This window comes from Simochromis diagramma, unplaced genomic scaffold (genome assembly GCF_900408965.1).
Source record: "Simochromis diagramma unplaced genomic scaffold, fSimDia1.1 OVJJ01000430.1, whole genome shotgun sequence".
NCBI classification, from domain to species: domain Eukaryota; kingdom Metazoa; phylum Chordata; class Actinopteri; order Cichliformes; family Cichlidae; genus Simochromis; species Simochromis diagramma.
The window spans coordinates 1,605,562-1,622,370 of NW_024387258.1; the positions used below are offsets into that span (position 1 = coordinate 1,605,562).

At 40.8% G+C, this 16,809-nt stretch overlaps 1 protein-coding gene across 1 annotated transcript; it reads right to left on the reverse strand.

Annotated features, from left to right (window-relative positions):
- Positions 1 to 59: 59 nt before the first annotated feature.
- Positions 60 to 16,281, reverse strand: LOC120715294 (toll interacting protein). The gene is made up of 6 exons (XM_040002207.1): positions 16,117 to 16,281; positions 10,416 to 10,565; positions 8,048 to 8,230; positions 1,849 to 2,001; positions 1,394 to 1,478; positions 60 to 1,319 (listed from the first exon to the last, which is right to left on the reverse strand). The coding sequence occupies exons 1-6, from the start codon at positions 16,147 to 16,149 to the stop codon at positions 1,096 to 1,098; spliced, it is 828 nt and encodes a 275-aa protein (XP_039858141.1). The 5' UTR covers positions 16,150 to 16,281; the 3' UTR covers positions 60 to 1,095.
- Positions 16,282 to 16,809: the final 528 nt, after the last annotated feature.

Consider the following 16,809-nt stretch of genomic DNA (forward strand, 5'->3'; position numbering starts at 1 on the left):
ATATTCCATTTCCATTACATCTGCTATCGGCTGGCTTCTAAATCACCTTCTCACTTAAAAACATTCAATTCAATTCAATTTTATTTATATAGCGCCAAATCACAACAAAAGTCGCCTCAAGGCGCTTCATAGGTAGCAAAAACATGTGCACTACTTGTTCTTGTCTAGTGACATATGACTGCAATTCATGCTGAATCATAAATATTCTGAATATTCTGAAATCAGTAAACACCAATGGAATACCAAAGTTCCTGGACTGAAAGATGTGTATTACACTGAGATAACAGAATCACATGACACCACTGCACTTTCAACATTAAGAGTTTTGCAGACTGACAGTCTCATGGAGAAGAACTTTGGCAGACAAAATGTTGGCAGGTTACAGGTGTGAATAGAAGACTTAAGATTAGAATATACAGTCACCAAGGAGCATTGTGGGTCTTAAAACCTCTGCAGATGTCATACTGTTGTCCTCCATTCAGATATCAGTAGCAAAGTGACATCTTCAAACTCATTTGGAAGGTAACTGCACATCAAACCTTCATGTCCTGACTTAGTGATGGTAAACCTATATTAACTTTATTAGAGATGACTCACAGTGGACAAAAGAGTTCTTCTAACCAGGGTAGTCATTCACTCATTATTATTACTGCATACATTTCTATATATATACACACAATGAATAATTTGAAATGCACTACACACTTTACAGATACCAATAATACAGGAGGTTGTGATTTGCTGCAGTTATGGCAGGTGCAAAACAAACTGTTTACAAAAGCATCAACAGAAATATTTGGTGCACTGTGAAAATCCAATCCTGTGATTAGAGGGTAGAACACCCACTGAGTGGCTAGACCAAAATGACTGTCAGAACTTGGGAGCAGAGTTGTGTTTAAGCTCTAGGGACCTTATTTGAACTGGAAACAAAGCTCTTTTGGGAACTCAGCTGCTGCTGCACTGTGTGAGAGTATATTACTGTGGGAGGACTATAAACATGTCTATAAGAGAAGGGGTGGAGCTCTGTATATAGACTACTTTCACTGTGAATGCATGCATCTGTTAGCATGTCTGGTATCAGACTGTCTTGTATAGTTAGAGCTCCTCAGCCATCTGCAGCAGAGAGTTGATGGCAGCATCCTTGTTGCCTTGCTGTGCGTCCAGTACAGTGCGAACCACCTCTTTATCCAGGTTGGGGAACATGTCCTGCAGAGCCTTAAGGTCCTGCTCAGTGCATGGTAGGCCCTGGTTCCCAATTGCTGGCATGGTAGTTGGCACTGCCATAGGCATCATGCCCTGGTTGTAGACTGCAGGAACTCCTAGGAACACAGATGACACTGCTTATACAAGAACCAGCTTTTAACTTATTAGATACAAGGTTTAACTGACTGACCTGTGATGGGCACGTATCCTACTCCTTGTTGATATACAGATGGCATAAAGACGACAGGCTGAGTCATCATTCCTGCTGGTAAAGACTGGCACAAAGACAGGGTTAACAATTTCACTTCATGGAAATAAATGAAACAGAAATGAAAGATGGTTTTCAAGATATTTCCTGACAGTGAAGCAACACTTGATCATTTTGAAAGCCTTTTCCTTAAAACTAAATCAAAATGAATAATATATATTAGAGGCTATCATGTTCCAAGCTTTCAAGATTAGTTTTGTTACACTATACAAAACAATTTATGGAAACTGTGCCATTGTCCAAATACTTCCGGGAATAATAAACTGACTGTGGATCCATAGTAACAGCATAACCAAAACTAAATCTGTGATTTAACACACAGGCGTGTGAAGCACTTTCCATCTTATTTGATGAAGGGTGCGTGTAAATGTCCTCACAGTAAAAGACATAACCAGGTTGATCATGCCCTCCTTGTCGTCACCCTGCCGTCCACTCAGGCTGAACCACTCATCCACCACTCTGCCCTCCCTTAGGCCTTCAGGGATGGTGACATGTGTCCATGCTATCCTGTCATCCATAGAAAATGCTCTCTGTACATCAACACATGGAAACAATTATCAGGTCAGTGGATAAATGCAAATGTATACTGCTGGATCATTAACAGCAGAGTTCAAATTCAACGGTTTCTTCATTTGTAAGGCTTTAAGACAAGGAAATTACCAGAGTATGAAAACAATTCACACAACAGTTCAGCCCAGAATATAAGATGTGACCAAAACGTTCTGGGAAGAGGCCCATAACAAACACCTTGCCTGATTTAAATTTAGCTGTCTCTCCTTCAAGCTTGTTTGGCACCAAATATCAACAACAGTTTAAGGCACCTTATACTGTCAGGTAAAGACCCTACAAGAAAACCCAACGACTAGACAACCGCTTATGAGCGAGCACTTGGTTTTTCCTTGGTGAAGGAAAAACTCCCTTTTAACACAAAGAAACCTCCAGCAGAACTAGGCTCAGTGAGGGGCAGCCATCGTTAAAAAATTAATTAATTAAAAGAAAAACTGCCAGTCACTGATGCGCTGATGTAATTTCACCATAGACCTCAACCTCAAGCAGATAAACTTTCAACTTCTGTTTCAAATTGACTACATTTTGTGATAATGGATCATAACTGGCGGTGAGAGTGGGGTCTCTTGTTAGTGCCAAGCAGTTTGGAGAACATCCAGCAAGTATTTCAGAAGAACAGGTACAAAGGGACATAACAGGACTTCCCCCGAGAGATCTAAAAGGTAAGAGTCATGCTGAAGATGGTCCAGAGGCGCATTAGAACAGGATCTTTAGATTTTATGGGCCTTTTCCCTGAACCTTTTGATTACACCCTGTATCATCAGTAAATATGCACTGTTGATAGAGACAGAATGTAAGAAAACATAGTTTCAAGTGTAGTTTCATTTACTTTGTCCATCCTTGACAACACATTTCCTCATTTGAAGGGTGAAACTACAGAAACAAGGTGCTAGGAGAATTGTAATAGCACTGACACGGCATTATGTCCAGGAATACTATGCAAATAAAATCTAAGCATAAAAGCAGCCCAGATAGTTTTTCCCTGGAAATCTTAAGTAAAAAATTACTGCTTAACAAATAACCTTGTAACTTTTTAGCGTTCACAATACTGTCACATAATAAAACTGAAAAAAATATTAGGGTTATTCAAAAGTAATTTCCATCCACCATTTCACCCCCCTGACATACGTAGAGCTAGAGGAGTATTCCTGTAACCTCCACAGAGCTGTGTTTACTTGGCTAGCACATTACCAGCTGCTAACCTCCACGTTTGTAGCCTGCTCGTACTCAACAATGTGTTTCTGCCTCCAAGTGGTAAAAGACAAACAATTTCTTTCACCTTTAGAAGGAAGAGTTTTCTTGCATATTTTGTATAGTACTGTGCTTTATTGGAGGATGTTGAAGTAGCTGTTTTTAAATCGCATTGCATTGGATTTTGTCTTACAAATGCAGTTTGTTTTTTGGATGATACCGTACAGGTGCACCAGTGGATGACCTATTATATGTTTTTCTTATATATATATATATATATATATATATATATATATATATATATATATATATATATATATATATATATATATATATATATATAGGGATGGGTATCATTTAGGTTTTATCCGATACCAGTACCAAATCGGTACTTTTGAAACGGTGCCGGTGCTCAAACGGTGCTCAAACCGGTGCTTAAAGAATGGAGAACACAAAATTGGTCCAAAAACCTCTCATGTTCAGCTGTTTTTTTGTAAAAAGATAACAATGTTAGCCTTTTCTGCAGCTATGGGGCATATATGGTATCACTCTTGGCTGGAAGCAGTGCTTAATCAATGGAAAAAACACAAACTTTGTCCAAAAACCTCTCATGTTTAACTGTTTCCCTCTTTTTCTTTGGTCATTTTAGCCTTTTTGGCCAGGGTGAAGGGAGTATCTGCAATCAAACAAGAAGACAGCCGCATGTAGCTATGATGATGTTTGCTAGTTCACCTTACATGCATTAATGTAATAACGTGGTTAGCCTACTCAACGTAAATTACACACGAACAACATGAAGCTACTCACGCAGAGAAGAACTGCTGCTGCTGCATCATCATCCTCATCATTTCTGCTACACTGGCAGGGCTAGGGGCCAGGACTCTCCTCTTCGGGTTTTTGGGGGATGTTGCTAACTCCGGGTCTGATAACAGGCACCACACCCGCAGTAGATGCGCTCGGTGTGAGGTCTCGCAGCAAGCTATCAAATACGGCGCATTTCTTGGCTTTTAAAAAAAACACGCTATGCGTCGCCAGGTGTTTCATCGGATTCGAGGTGTTACCTCCTTTGACAGTATCACAGTATCAGCTTAAAGCACTTGTTGCAGGCTGCTGAGTTTGCATCTTTTGCTGTGAAGTACAGCCAGACTTTCACCGCTTCGCCTTGGGCATTTTTAATCTGTAGCTCTGCTCTAAAAGAACGCACGTACCTGGGCCCGCCTACTATCCTCGGAAACGTAAAATGATTGGCTAGAATCTAAAGTGTGTCACAGCTCAGGAAAAAAAAGCACCGAAATAAAGCACCGAAATGTGCGCTGCTTTTCGGTCTGGTTACTACCGTTTATGTCAGAATGGGTACACCGATACCCATCCCTATATATATATATATATATATATATATATATATATATATTAATTAGGGGTGCAACGATACACAAAATTCACGGTTCGGTTCGATACTTTGGTGTCACGGTTCGATATTTTTTCGATACAAAAAAAATGTTCATGCCTTTTTAATTTGTCATTTATTAAAATTATAAATATATATTTTAACTCAAAAGTACAGTTTTTAAATTTAACCCTAACCCTTGTGCGTGTTTTTTATTTTGACAGCGAATGCGCACCTGCGGACCACTTATTTAGCTCATCATATTGCAGCCACAGAAATTCTTTTGTCCATGAAACCATAAAGCTGCACTTTCTTTTTGCCTTATAGTCTGATTTGTCATAACTTCTCCGTTTTGTGGTAAGCTTTTCTTTGGCTGTCACTTCTTCACCCTGACCTGTCTTATTTGGCTCAGCAGAACTGAAATGCTTTTACACAGGCACTCACATAAGCTCAGCGATTCTCTGCGCGATCAACCTCTCACATGTTTAAGCTTGCTGCGGGAGATTTCACTTGTCATGTTTGCATAGTAAGCTAACGATTAATAAGACGATGTCAGAGGAATTGGTGCACAAATTATCATCACTCACAGATCAGTGCTGTCACTCTCTATACACAGTTCGCACGATTGCAAAGTGAAAGCAAAAAAACAAGCGCAAATTCAAACGCGACTTCAATATGTCACATATTGACGGTGGCTCACCGATGCCAATGACATAATTACCCAGCTACATTTCTGAAAGAATGCAAAAGCATTGACATATATTTTTCCTACAATAGCCCGACGGGCAGGGCAGAGATAGATTTTGGTAGCCCGACTGGAAAAATCTCTAGCCCCGGGACGTCGGGCTAGCGATTTTGCGAGCCCTGTATCTGATTGAGGAATCACTCATCTTTGGAAAAGAGAGTTTATTACAGAGAAATGGCTCTTTCCAAAATAAAAGCTATACTATCCGCTTCTTCTGGGCTATATTCTCAGCAGCATAAGGAGAATCATGTGCTAACAGCTGTCTAAATGACTCGGCTAAAGTTAGTAGCATGCTTGTTGTTTTTGTCTTTGCACTAGGATGATGTCGGCGTAAATGTGCAGTCATATTCGTTGTGTTCCCACTAGTGCTTTCAGGTTAACCTCGTTAAAATGACCTTAACGCCACAACACGGCAAATCTCCGTTAACGAGCTACCGCCGATCGCCCCGTGCATGGGGCTAGACGGCCAACACGTTAACGAGCTAACTGCGCTAACACGCTAGCTCCCACCCATGTAATTGAGCATTGCATGGCACATCCAACATACTGTTTTACTTTAGTCCATGACTCGCTTACCTTCAGGGTCATACGTCACATGAAAACCAAAATAATTCCAAACGCCAGATCTGAATGAGGGTGGGGGAGGTTCAATTTGCCATGTAAGGAGAGCTTAACTTCTGTCTCGCTAGCTTGCCCTGCGCTCTTCCTTCTGACTATGCTGTCTGTGTGGAGCGCTCAGTGGATCTGCGCTCGACAGTGCAGCCTAGGCGGAGTAGTCGAACGCAGATTCACTGAGTGCTCCACACAGACAGCATCGTCAGAAGGAAAGTTGATAAAATAAATTACAAATGTTGTATTGTTCGATACATATGCGTACCGAACCGAAAGCACTGTATCGAACGGTTCAATACGAGTATCGTTGCACCCCTAATATATATATATATATATATATATTAGGGGTGCAACGATATCCGATTTTTTCAGTCGGTTTACCAAAATCTATCTCTGCCCTGCCCGTCGGGCTATTGTAGGAAAAATATATGTCAATGCTTTTGCATTCTTTCAGAAATGTAGCTGGGTAATTATGTCATTGGCATCGGTGAGCCACTGTCAATATGTGACATATTGTAATCGCGTTTGAATTTGCGCTTGTTTTTTTGCTTTCACTTTGCAATCGTGCGAACTGTGTATAGAGAGCGACAGCACTGATCTGTGAGTGATGATAATTTGTGCACCAATTCCTCTGACATCGTCTTATTAATCGTTAGCTTACTATGCAAACATGACAAGTGAAATCTCCCGCAGCTTAAACATGTGAGAGGTTGATCGCGCAGAGAATCGCTGAGCTTATGTGAGTGCGTGTGTAAAAGCAGCAGGATATATATTTTAGTTCTGCTGAGCCAAATAAGACAGGTCAGGGTGAAGAAGTGACAGCCAAAGAAAAGCTTACCACAAAACGGAGAAGTTATGACAAATCAGACTATAAGGCGAAAAGAAAGTGCAGCTTTATGGTTTCATGGACAAAAGAATTTCTGTGGCTGCAATATGACGAGCTAAATAACCAGGGCTGCACATAAGTGGTCCGCAGGTGCGCATTCGCTGTCAAAATAAAAAACACGCACAAGGGTTAGGGTTAAATTTAAAAACTGTACTTTTGAGTTAAAATATATATTTATCATTTTAATAAATGACAAATTAAAAAGGCATGAACATTTTTTTTGTATCGAAAAAATATCGAACCGTGACACCAAAGTATCGAACCGAACCGAACCGTGAATTTTGTGTATCGTTGCACCCCTAATATATATATATATATATATATATATATATATATATATATATACACACATACACACACATACATGGCTTTATGTTTGGTAAGGACAATGAGGGAAAGAGGGAGGGGAAGGCATGCAGCAGAGGGTCTCAGGTCGGACTCGAACCTGGTCTGGCCGCTCCCAGCTTTGCTGCATATGCTCCCCTGCTCATTCCAGTGAGCTAAACCGATGCCCGACCCATTATGTTGTTCTAATTGTGTTCCATCTTCTTCTTATATTCCTCCTATTTTCTCCCCGCTTCTTTTTTCTTTCTGTCCTTTTGTTTTTTTCCTCTGACTGTCAGCTCTGTTATTGCCATATTTCACAGCTTTTGGCCATACTACCTTAAGCGTGCCCAATCTCATCTGATCTCGGAAGCTAAGCAGGGTCATACCAGGTATGTATGCTTGGCTTGTCTGATCTTGGCTCATCTGCTAACCTGAAAGGTTGGTGGTTTAATCTCTAGCTGCTCCAATCTGCATGGCAAATATCCTTGGGCAAGATACTAACCGCAAGTTGCCCTCCAATGTAACAGTTTGTAACAGTTTGTAACAGTTTGTAACAGTTTGTAACAGTCACACCCACATCAGAGTGTGACTGTTACAAAGCACTTAAGATTAAAAAAGTGCTTCTATGAACGGATGAATAGAAACATGTTTTAAACCGCTTTGAGTACTCAGGTAGAGTAGAAAAGTGCTATATAAGAACCAGTCCACTTACTTGCACAATATGATAATGATAAAATGAAACAGACAAATAGATAAAATGAAAAAAAGAAGAAAACAAATAAGAAGACCCTATAGAGATAATCTTTGAAAAGCTGTGCCCATGTCTAACCATTCAGAAGAGAAGCTCTGTGACCTCCTCACCTCATCAAAGATCTCCAAGTAGAAAGAGTCAACCCCAGGAGGCACCGTGCACTGGATCACCTTGTTCCAGCGTGGGTTTTTGGCTCCATTATGAGCAGTTGGTGTCTCATAGACAGCATAGCCCAGTCTGATCCTACAGTATGGATCCATTCGGGTCATACCATAGTTTTTAGCCAGTTTGGCCTACACAATAAAACAAGACAGGTGGCTTCAATTAACTGATTAATTTAAGATTTGTGTATTACAGTATAGCTAGCACGTGTACTCCTGTGTTTAATCTAAGTTACACACAAAAACATAAACACTAACTAAAACTTAGTTTAGTTTATCAAGATCCCCATTAGCTCCTGTAATAGCAGTAGCTACTCTTCCTGGGGTCTGAGGAACTTTTTAACCAAAAGGTTTTTCAGACATAAAACGTGAACTACATGAAAGACAAAAAAGATTTCCATGCCACCACTGGGTTAGTGAACTGACCTCTGCATTAGACTAGGTCAACAAGGAGGAAACAAAATAAACCTGTCTGTCAACTAGCACATAGAATACGGATGAAGATCCAAAAAAATAACAGTTTGTTATAAAGAATTTGTGGCACTTTTGCTATAATGACTTTTCGGTTAAAATTTAGAACTTAACAAACTAAACAAGAAGCTTTTACAGTGGGGCAAAAAAGTATTTAGTCAGCCACCGATTGTGCAAGTTCCCCCACCTAAAATGATGACAGAGGTCAGTAATTTGCACCAGAGGTACACTTCAACTGTGAGAGACAGAATGTGAAAAAAAATCCATGAATCCACATGGTAGGATTTGTAAAGAATTTATTCGTAAATCAGGGTGGAAAATAAGTATTTGGTCAATAACAAAAATACAACTCAATACTTTGTAACATAACCTTTGTTGGCAATAACAGAGGTCAAACGTTTACTATAGGTCTTTACCAGGTTTGCACACACAGTAGCTGGTATTTTGGCCCATTCCTCCATGCAGATCTTCTCGAGAGCAGTGATGTTTTGGGGCTGTCGCCGAGCAACACGGACTTTCAACTCCCGCCACAGATTTTCTATGGGGTTGAGGTCTGGAGACTGGCTAGGCCACTCCAGGACTTCCAAATGCTTCTTACGGAGCCACTCCTTTGTTGCCCGGGCGGTGTGTTTTGGATCATTGTCATGTTGGAAGACCCAGCCTCGTTTCATCTTCAAAGTTCTCACTGATGGAAGGAGGTTTTGGCTCAAAATCTCACGATACATGGCCCCATTCATTCTGTCCTTAACACGGATCAGTCGTCCTGTCCCCTTGGCAGAAAAACAGCCCCATAGCATGATGTTTCCACCCCCATGCTTCACAGTAGGTATGGTGTTCTTGGGATGCAACTCAGTATTCTTCTTCCTCCAAACACGACGAGTTGAGTTTATACCAAAAAGTTCTACTTTGGTTTCATCTGACCACATGACATTCTCCCAATCCTCTGCTGTATCATCCATGTGCTCTCTGGCAAACTTCAGACGGGCCTGGACATGCACTGGCTTCAGCAGCGGAACACGTCTGGCACTGCGGGATTTGATTCCCTGCCGTTGTAGTGTGTTACTGATGGTGACCTTTGTTACTTTGGTCCCAGCTCTCTGCAGGTCATTCACCAGGTCCCCCCGTGTGGTTCTGGGATCTTTGCTCACCGTTCTCATGATCACTTTGACCCCACGGGATGAGATCTTGCGTGGAGCCCCAGATCGAGGGAGATTATCAGTGGTCTTGTATGTCTTCCATTTTCTGATGATTGCTCCCACAGTTGATTTTTTCACACCAAGCTGCTTGCCTATTGTAGATTCACTCTTCCCAGTCTGGTGCAGGTCTACAATACTTTTCCTGGTGTCCTTCGAAAGCTCTTTGGTCTTGGCCATGGCGGAGTTTGGAGTCTGACTGTTTGTGGCTGTGGACAGGTGTCTTTTATACAGATGATGAGTTCAAACAGGTGCCATTCATACAGGTAACGAGTGGGAGACAGAAAAGCTTCTTACAGAAGACGTTACAGGTCTGTGAGAGCCAGAGATTTTCCTTGTTTGAGGTGACCAAATACTTATTTTCCACCCTGATTTACGAATAAATTCTTTACAAATCCTACCATGTGGATTCATGGATTTTTTTTTTCACATTCTGTCTCTCACAGTTGAAGTGTACCTCTGGTGCAAATTACTGACCTCTGTCATCATTTTAAGTGGGGGAACTTGCACAATCGGTGGCTGACTAAATACTTTTTTGCCCCACTGTATGTGTAACATAAAAGAACAAGCTGTTGGTGTGTATATTTTATCCTCAATGGTACAAATACTGTAATGACATCCAGTTGTGCTTCTAATAGTGAAGCTGTGCTCACCTGGACCACTGTAATGCTAAGTCGTCCTACAGTGCTTATGGAGCCTCCATACTGCAGCTGCCTGGCTGCCTGCGCATCCAGCTGGACCTGCTGCTGCTGCTGAGTGGGAGTGATTCGCAGAAAATCCTGTGGAAGCTCCCCAATATACACCTGAAAGCAAAAAACTGGTTTAAGTTTTACCCAGAAAAACTTTCACCAGCATAAAGGGGGCTGGAGGAAGAGAGGATTGCTTGGTGCTGTACTAAGAGAGATACTAATTCATGCAAATGATTTAACATTGTATGTATTTTTTGAGAGAGAGAAAAGAACAAAAATACAATCTATGGAAGAGAGAAACCAAAAGTTACTGACATGCAGTATGTAGTATTGCCATATAACTTAAATATGGGATAAATGAAGTGCTTATTGAAACTAAGATGAAGGCGAAGAGGAGAACAAGTGGAAAACAAATGAAGTCCTCTAGCAGGGTGATCCAACCCTGAATACAAACTCAGAGCTGGTTCCACAGGAGAGGGTCAAGTAAGCTAGAAGCTCTGCCCCAGTTCTACTTTTGAAATCTCTCGGAACCACAAATAAGGAGAGGAAAGTGCTCTATTGAGAAAATATAGTATTATGAGGTCTTTATAGAGTATATTCATTCAGGTATTTGTATGTAAATGTAAAAAAAATATATATACCGTATTTACCGCACTATAAGGCGCACGTAAAATCCTTAAATCTTCACAAAAATCGACAGTGCACCTTATAATCTGGTGTGCCTTATGGATGAATTTTGGTTTGTGCTTACTGACCTTGAACCGGTTTTATGTGGCACACTATGCTCAAAAATCTGTCAAATTTTTTTTTAGAGGACCGTTGCCAGGAGCCTCGCAGAGTAATACGTACTGTGCTTCAACACAACATTCCCGTGTTGTGTGTGTATAACGACTCCAAAATGGCATATTTAAGCGTATTTTAACCTTCGAGCAATTAGTTATGCAGAAGAGAATGGAAATAGAGCAGCTGCGACATAATTCGGCATTAATGAGTCCATGGTGCGCAAGTGGAGGAAGCAAGAAGATGACCTAAAACAAGTAAAGAAGACCAAAAGGAGTTTCCGAGGGAACACGGCGCGATGGCCGCAGTTAGAGGACAAAATTGAACAGTGGGTTATTGAACAGAGAACAGCAGGTAGAAGTGTCTCTACAGTCTCTATTCGACTCAAGGCAACAGCGGTAGCACGTGACATGCAGATCAACGACTTTCGAGGGGGACATTCTTGGTGCTTCCGTTTTATGAAAAGGCATAATCTCTCAATCTGCACAAGACCTACTGTCTCACAGCAACTGCCAAACGATTACAAAGAAAAGTTGGCCATTTTCAGCACCTACTGCCAGAACAAGATCACTGAAAAGAAGATCCGGCCAGAACACATCACTAACATGGACGAGGTCCCCCTCACCTTTGACATCCCCGTGAACCGTACTGTCGAGAAAACAGGGACCAGTACGGTATCTATACGCACCGCAGGGAACGAGAAGTCATCCTTCACTGTAGTTCTGGGCTGCCAAGCTAATGGCCAGAAACTACCACCCATGGTCATTTTCAAGAGGAAGACTTTACCAAAAGAAAAGTTTCCGGCCGGCGTCATCGTGAAGGCTAACTCAAAGGGCTGGATGGACGAGGAGAAGATGAGCGAGTGTTTGAGTTTATGTCAAGAGACCGGGTGGCTTTTTCCACAAATCTCCACAAATCTCCGTCTCTTTTGATCTACGACTCCATGCGCGCCCATCTCACCGAGGCTGTCAAAACCCAAGTGAAGCAAACTAATTCGGAGCTTGCCGTCATTCCGGGTGGATTAACCAAAGAACTCCAACCATTGGTCGTTCAAAGTTAAATTACGAGCTGCGTGGGAGCATTGGATGACAGAAGGCGAACACACATTCACCAAAACAGGGAGGCAACGCTGAGCGAGTTACGCCACTATCTGCCAATGGATCGTGGCTGCTTGGGCTAAGGTATCAGTCTCAAGTGTCGTCCGAGCTTTCACGAAGGCTGGAATAATCACTGAACAGCTAAGTAACAGCAACGAGACTGATTCAGACAATGATGAGAGGGATCCGGGTATGCTTGATGCCGAAATTGCCCAGCTGTTTACCGTAACTCAGACACTGAAGGTGAAGAGTTTGAGGGAATTGTGGAAGTTGAATGAACTGAAAACGTAAGTGTATTTTTCAGTATTTAATGTTTTACAGCTTAACAATGTTAATCGTTACTGTGAATGAGTTGGTTAAATTTTAACTCATCCGATTGTTTTATTTTGCTGAATGTACTTTAAACGCCTTTTAATCCGGTGTGAGAGGGATCCGGGCATGCTTGATGCTGAAATTGCCCAGCTGTTTACCGTAACTCAGACACAGAAGGTGAAGAGTTTGAGGGAATTGTGGAAGTTGAATGAACTGGAAAAAGTGTGTATTTTTCAATATTTAATGTGTTACAGCTTAACAGTGTTAAGAGTTACTGTGAATGAGCTTAATAAAGGTCGAGTTATCTGACTGTTTTGTTTGTCTTAATGTGTCATATAATATGATGCGCCTTATGTATGAAAACAGAGCCAGTCTTCAACAGTGCGCTTTATAATCTGGTGCGCCTTATAGTGCGGTAAATACGGTACTGTAACCTTATTTTGGGGCAAAGTCAATAAATATTTGAAGCAGTTTTTATCTTATTTGACTGGTGATGTACTAGTGACGACAGAAACGTAAGTTAATTTAGATAATGCTTCAAAAGTACTACCTGAAAAAGTCCCCAGAGGTATTTCTAGGTTACTGCAAGAGTCCCGTCTACAAGCAGGACTTCGGTTAACGTTACATTCTTAGACACCCGTATTCAAATGAGGGTTGGTGGACTTAATCGTGTTTTACATATCAGCATGCTAATTTGAACTCTAACTAGCAGGTACAACCTACAGTCAATTAAGTGAGTCATGATGAGACAGGTTTTTTGGTTTGGTTTGGGTTTTTTTTTTTAACTTTTGTTGAAATTGTTTGAGAGGTGTTGATTTATATGTATGGCTCACTTGGAAGACATCTTGGTGATGCTGCTGAATTTTAGTTAGCAACACTTAGGTCCATCACTTGTTGTAGAGAGACTCAGTTTTCGTAGTTATCTAGACCACCACAGTTGAAAATCCTTTCAATCAATGAATGACAATCAATGACATGCGTGATGTCACAAACATCACCACATGCTTTAGTTTGTTTTTTCTGCATAATGGCCTCGTGACAGCCTTCCTTGCTGTCATCTGACATCTCTTGGGTTTCATATTCACAATTACAGTGAAAAGTTACAGAATACAAAATTCTTCACTCTGAATCAACTTCAGATATTATGGCTGCTTTATTTGTCATGTGATAACAGTGCAACAGGACCCATTTAACCTGTCTAAACAATTAATTCCAAAATTTTTGGTAAAAACTCCAGAATTAAAACTTAACGTACGCATTCTGATCACATATTGTCCGATTTAAAATCCAATGTGGTGGTTTACAGACAGAAAACTTTGTCCAACAAATTCTAACTATATAATGACGGATCTTTTTACTGCTCTGACCAATCCAAATGAATTCACTCAGCGGGTGCAAATGCTGCTAGCAGTGTTCAAGCATGAGTCTTTTTCCCCAGTCATTACAGCCGACTATATCTCTCACTTTCTGTCTTCCACGAGTGAAACTGTACAAGAGAGAAGGAGCAAGGAATGTAGCATTAAAAAACTGCAAGACGTAGTGGGGTAAATCAGTTTGTCTTCATCTACCCGAATAAACACAGAAAATGATGCCAACAGGACTTTTTAGGATTTTGTGAGTTTAAAAGACGTAACCCATGCCTTTAATATGTTTATCTAGCCTTTCTTCCAACATTTTAACTAGTGATGGGATTTCCGGCTCTTTTTAGAGATCCGGCTCTTTCGGTTCGGCTCACTAAAAAGAGCCGGCTCTTTCGGCTCCGAACCGGCTCTTCAGGTTGTTTTGTTGCTTTAATTAATTTATTATTAGCAATAATATAAAATTATGCACAAAAGGAATTACTAACGTAAAAAAAAGTGGTTTTATTTATATATGTTTATATATAAATATATGCGGTGGCCCCTAGAGACAAAACACGTACAAACTCCAAAACACATTTCTAGCATGAACTGAACTTCCAAAGCAGAGCTACTAGATCACTTAAATTACACAATTGAAAGCATGTGTGTATTGTTTGTGTATTTATACACAGGCACTCATATATATTCAAATAATTTAAAAAAAAGTTCATTTGCCTGTTATTACCACACACCAAATCCGGTCGTTGGTACTTGCTGGCTTGTGTAGCCACAAGATAACAAAGGCTCAACACTGCGCCCAGCATCCTGTAGCACTTCTGTTGTCTTTTGTACGTGTTTTGAGTTTTTATGTGCTTCTGAGTTTTTATATGCTTCTGAGTTTTTACGTGCTTCGGAGTTTGTACGTGTTTTTACGTGTTTTGGAGTTTTTACGTGTTTTGGAGTTTTTACGTGTTTTTACGTGTTTTGGAGTTTGTACATGCTTCAGAGTTCGTACGTGATTTGAAGTTTGTATGTGCTTTGTCTCTAGGGGCCACCGTAAATATACTTTTATTTATTCACTCCACATAAAATGTAATAAATAAATCATATAATACAAAAATCAACTATTCACATTTCAAGTTTTAACTATTTAAATTTTCAGCTTTTTCCTTTTACAAATTTAAAGTGAAAAGAACACAAAACACTGCAAACCACAACACAATTAAATATAAATTATAATATGAAAACAAACAGAAGATGCACATTCTCTGTCATATGGACCTGCATGAATAAACTTTCTGAATCCTTTATCATCTGCAACCGAAAATAGTTGTGGATGATTACTATACCTTTCTAATGTTGTTGTCCCTGCCTCTTTCTCTCTCTCTGGCTCTGTTCCTGTGCTACTGAGTGTAACTACCGCCCCTCCCCCCCTCTGCCCAGCGTAAAGCACAAGGCTCGCGTGCAGAGTGAAGCGGAAAAAAAGTGCGAGAGAGAGGGAGAGAGGGTGAGAGAAAAAAAAAAAAAAAAAAAACCCACGTGACGGCTCGCGATAAGGAGCCGGCTCGCGTCGTTCACGTCAAAGACCCGGCTCTAAGAGCCATTTCGTTCGCGAACGACCCATCACTAATTTTAACGTAATGCTAGCACGTGGAAAATATTGGACGTGAACACCGTTTTGCTCAAGTCTCAGAACTTCATTAACTTGTAATTAGTCGGTTTCTGAGTAATCATTAGATCAGCTCACCACAAATCAAAGGCTTAATTTTTTCTGACTCTTTCTAATCACAAAACATCCGGGGTCCTCTGAGCAGCAACACAGAAACTGAAATTCAGCTTCCCAGATCTGAAGCACGGGAGTGAAACTGTTCTTTATCGTTTGTTGTGTAACACGGAACACGTCAGTGTTGCTATCCTGGCAGCTTAATCCTTGAGTTGCTATTAGCTACCTAAGCTAACGCTTATCCGTTAATTACTTTCGTCGACGTTTTGAATGACGGGTATTGAATGCTAAGCTAGTGTCCGTGCTGTGCAACTCTTTCTTGATCATTTAATGAACCAGAACTACAATCCAGAGCAACGCCTAGCTGTGTGCGTGCCAGTGCGAACAAACTAGACAAACACCGAGGTCGCTACCTGTCCCCTCTGGGTGCTGATGGTAGTTGCCATGTCGTCTCCTCTTTATCGGGATTTTCTATTTTTTCTTAAATCACAAGCTTGCGGCGTTGAAAAACAAAACCACATATACTGTCCACTACAACGGATGTTTACCCTTCGAAAGACCTCCTCTTCCTGCTTGTTTTTTTTATATATGTCATGTGACAACCAGTATTACAGTGCTTTACCGCCACCTACTGCGTTGGAGTGGGCAATAGACCCACTCTAGCCAAACCACCTTCAAGATTTTTCAGTTACTACAGAAGGTGAAGAGTCACACCTGATCCACAAATGAATGGAATGCACTGCATTCAGTGGCGGTCCAAGGCTGTTTGGCGACCTGGGCGAACACTCTCTCTTGCCCCTCCCCCCCAATAACAAACAGCAAACGACTAACAAACAGCCATCATAATTCATCATACAATGAGAATAGGACAAATCAACAATTGACACTGACTAATTAATATTGTGCTGAACACAGTCCAAAAGATTCAGTAAGCTACAAAGGAAAGTGGCAAACAAACGTAAACAAAAGTTTTCACTATCACTACTAATTAATTTTTTTTTTCACTATCACTACTAATTTCACTATCACTACTAATTTCACTATCACTACTAATTAATGTTATCTTCTTGTATCCCTGTTGTGGCCAGTGCTATCCTCTATGTTGT

Bases quoted from the DNA above. Each gene is read 5' to 3' on its own strand.
- LOC120715294 (XM_040002207.1), bottom strand. From the start codon at position 16,149: ATGGCAACTACCATCAGCACCCAGAGGGGACAG. The intron at 8,231-10,415 runs GTGAGCACAGCT...TTTATTGTGTAG, and splicing joins TTAGCATTACAGTGGTCCAG to GCCAAACTGGCTAAAAACTA. The intron at 1,479-1,848 runs GTGAGGACATTT...TCTTTGTGCCAG, and splicing joins ACCTGGTTATGTCTTTTACT to TCTTTACCAGCAGGAATGAT.